We start from the raw sequence: 4,163 nt of genomic DNA on the forward strand, positions 1-4,163 counted from the left end.
CACTTCTGAAGGCGAAATGGGGTCAAACACAGTATTAGTATGGTGTTCCTAATAATCCTTTAGGTGAGTGTATATGCCAATGTACCTGGGATGAAGACATTTCACATGCAACGCTGGCAGTCTGCCCGCGAGAACTCAAGACAGTATCGGCTTGTCAACAAATGCACATGTGTATCGCCTGGTGTAACCATGACAGATTTTACGACAGTAGTAGAAGACAATACTGTTTCCCAACTGTAGGGGGACCCCGAGAGCAAAAACCGCAAAAACGACTTAGTGTTGCTTTAAAGTCTGTTTTTATTGGAATCCTCTGGGCTAGTTGAATGTCCTGCCAGTGATCTGATAGAGCTTCTGGTTAAATGGGTGGAAAAAGCGTTGCAGTTTTTCCTTGATGGAAGGGTCTACATCCGGATGGATCCGTCCCTTACTGCTCGTTAGGCACTTGTTAAATATGAAGTTATGTCACAGACAGAAGAACCCACATGTGGCATTAAAGTACAGATTGTACTGGCTGATCCACGATGGAAGGTTTAAGAAATGCTCAACAAGCTTTAGTTCTGGCAGTGGGTCTATGATGAGGCGGTCTCCATCAACTACATGAAATTGCTCCACAGGGAAGAACTTTAACCAGTGTTCTAGGTACTTGGTGTAGATGCTTGTCCGTATTGCCTTGTACTTTGTGTTCACCTCAGAAGTGTTGGTATCAATCACAAGTTCCTCAAACTTGTCATACATTTTGTTCTTGCGCTCTTTCCCTTCCTGGACCTGTGTGTAGTCAGAAACAGCGCGGGTGGTGGGCTCACCCACAATCACCAACAGTTTAATGGAGGAATTCATCTTAAAGATCCTCTCAGGCACCTCCTCAGTGTTGAAATATGCAGGACTCTTCTCAATAGTTATTTGGTGAGGAAAAGAGAAGGGCATCTTTTTGCGGTACCAGTCAATGCTGCGAGCGTAGTTCTGGTCAATGTCGAAAAAGTGGACCTCCTTGGAGACCTTGAAAACATCAGGGTGAAGATTGAGCATCTCCAGCAGCGCACGTGTTCCACCTTTCCTTACGCCAATTATGATGGCTCTGAGCAGCTGCTTAATTAGGAGGTGCATGTGTAGTTTCTCCCTTGTGCTGTTGGTTCTGTGCAGCTTGAGACGATGAGCGTGTTTGTACTGCAACGTATGTAAAGGAGTCTCCCATGACACACCACCAGGAGGCATTCTGACCTTAATGGGGCAGATCAACTGCGGCCTGCAATGAGAGAATTAAACATTTTTATGTCCCAACAGGTAATTTCAATTAAACAGATTTGAACTTCCTGACATAAATGTCACATTAATTCTCATTCTGTAACTTATTTTAATGTTTCCTGATTTACAAATGGCTCTCATATACAGGGCCTGTACCAATATGTGGTCTTTGCACTCGACCACTTGTCTATTTACATGCTGTATTTCCTGTATTTGTCCAAGTCACCTTTATTTATATAGCACTTTTTTACAATACTGATTGTTTCAAAGGAGCTTTACAGTCATAACAGGAAAATAATGCAACAAAGTTTGTTTCTGCTGTACAGCAGATCTAGAAGAAAATAGCATCATTGTCCAGCTTAAGTTAATTAATTATATTTTTTTTTGTAAAAAAGTTATTAATTTAGCTGTTCCGGAGAAAACAGTGATGTCACCGTCCAGCACAGTTCAGTTCTTATATAAATGTGTCAATGCAGGCAGATCAATATTATTGTTGAAAATTAAGTGTTCCCAATTAATTAATCCAAAAGGCGACAATGGCAAGTGTTCAAGTTGGCGTAAAGAACGCAAGTTTGCATAGAAATTTTGATTAGTGTTGTGCCGTTGCGCCGATATACATAATACAATACATCACAGTAATGAAGATGAAACGTATTGTCACCATAATTCCTTATTACGAATTATTTAGATTTTTAGAAACCATTTTAAATATGCTTTTTTAGCCCATCAACCAGTTAAAATACACAACACTATGTGTTAAAGAGGCATGTGAATTCTGAATGAGGCAAGGAGATGGCCTGAATAAAAATGCACATTCACTCTCTGACAGTAGATGGCGCTTAATGAACAACAGAAATGCAGCCATTACCCCGGTAAGCCCGTAAACAAAGCAGCTTCGCTGCTTTTTGTTTCTGAACTATAAAATGTTTCAAACAACCACTCAGATTTGTGTATTCGCTATGGTGTTCATCACATCACCAAATACTTAAAGACATTAAATAAATTTGGCATGTTGTTAATGCATGAATGACAAATGTGAAAAGTGTTTCTATTTTCAGTTTCATATCAGTTTCACTCTATTTTTAGTTTCATATTTCTAAAAGTACACAGGACGAAGGGGTCTATTACTGAGTAAACATGCATTTATGGGATTTTAGTTTCTCTTAATGTATGCTATAATACCTATCTAAAGTGGCCACTTTAGCCACCAGTAAGAGTAAGCTCCTGACCGCCAGGCTAGCCAGTAGAGGTGTGTGGTTGGCGGTTATAGCCGCGGACTCCGCGGATAAACTGCGGATCGGGCGGATGACGTGGCGAAAAAAAATATTTTAATTAAATTCGGGCGGGTGGCGGGCGGTTTCTAGTCTCGCGGCTGTCATCAGCAGCGCCTTGTATAAGCGGATGGCGGGCGGGAAATTGGTCAAAAACGTTGGTGCGGATGGATGGCGGACGGATGATGAGTTTTGTGATGCGGTTGCGGATGAAATAATAGCCCATCCGCGCATCTCTACTAGCCAGTAAAAGCCTCTGCCTCAGCCACTGCTGCTGTGAAAGAAGCATCACCCTCCATCATACAGCCTTCTTCAGCCTGCATAGAGACACACACACACACACATGAACATAATTCATGTAGACATTTCCTGTCACTTATGCATTGACTAAGAACCCACTTCCGTCAAATTAAAGTCTGCATCTTTATTAGTTTACAAACACACACACATTACTAAACAACATTTCATTGGAAGAGAGTTTATTGTTTTTAACACAATAAATCATGTCTTACAAGTCATAAATTGCAGTGCCATTACAGAGGATGCCCACTCAACACACACACACACACACACACACACACACACACGCACACACACACGCACACGCACACACACACACACACACACAAAAAAGAATGATCTTGCTCTCCTAATAAATAATGGGTATTCTGTGTCTGATGGAGCACTTAGCTGATTTTCACAAGAGATGAGTCACAAACACAAAGACCTGCCATGGCTTCACTCCCCAGGTTCTCATCTCATGACATAGTCCTTGGTTTCATATTTTAATGAGAAACTACATGCAGCCTAGCATGTTCACTGACACTATTGCTCCTACAATGTGAACCCCATCATGGGTGTTTTCTACTGTCCACTGATCTATAATAAAGAACTGGATGGCTAATCACATTAACAGTGAATCCATCATGTCGTCATATTGGGATTCTCTTTACTGACTTACATAATAGGAAATCGTATGATTGGATCAAAGAGCTAAAGCATTATTCAACCAGTCAGTGATTTTATATCTACGAGGTTTTATATTATTTTTATTATGAGTCTCCCACTTACAATGCTAACTTCTTTATAAGTTTCTTTAGTAGTTTGTTTTATCTAAGGCTGTATCACTTTTCAGCTTTTCTTCAACAGAAGAAAGAAAATCATATGGGCTTGGAATGACATGAGGATGACTAAACGATGAGGGGGAGGTGTGTTATTGGGGTTACGGGCAGGTCAGGACCTACCCCATCTGAGGGTTGTCTCCCCCTAAAAATTACATTGAAGATCATGCTGTGTATTGTAAATAATATAATGATATAATTGTGTATGTAGTAAAACAATGCAAATGCAAACGGGCAAAAATAAAGTGTTTTAAGTTTAGAAGAGTCCCCCTTCCCTTGTGTCACAGTGCTTTGATCCACTGCATTCCTGCTCGGAATGTGATTTTTACCAGGGGAACCCCGCCAAAAAAACTCTGATTTTACCACCGCGTATCTTGGAAACGTATGCTCATTACCATATCTGAATTTCAGCTCCAGATCATCCTCAGCACTTGATACACAGTGATGGGACAACGGCGTCGGTTTTTCCGTATCATTTCCAGCGAGAGTCTTCATCCTTTTAAAGTGAATGCAAAATGGATTCGCAGAG

At 40.9% G+C, this 4,163-nt stretch overlaps 1 protein-coding gene across 1 annotated transcript; it reads right to left on the reverse strand.

Annotated features, from left to right (window-relative positions):
- Window positions 1-290: 290 nt before the first annotated feature.
- Window positions 291-2,802, reverse strand: LOC143728707 (heparan sulfate glucosamine 3-O-sulfotransferase 5-like). The gene is given in 3 exon segments (XM_077219552.1): window positions 291-1,243; window positions 2,425-2,490; window positions 2,762-2,802. Coding segments are annotated over 3 exon segments (1,035 nt in total). The 3' UTR covers window positions 291-315.
- Between the last annotated feature and the right edge of the window lie 1,361 nt (window positions 2,803-4,163).

The sequence above is a fragment of the Siphateles boraxobius genome, unplaced genomic scaffold (assembly GCF_051911475.1).
Source record: "Siphateles boraxobius isolate OS27281-9 unplaced genomic scaffold, OSU_SipBor_1 8, whole genome shotgun sequence".
Classification (NCBI taxonomy): domain Eukaryota; kingdom Metazoa; phylum Chordata; class Actinopteri; order Cypriniformes; family Leuciscidae; genus Siphateles; species Siphateles boraxobius.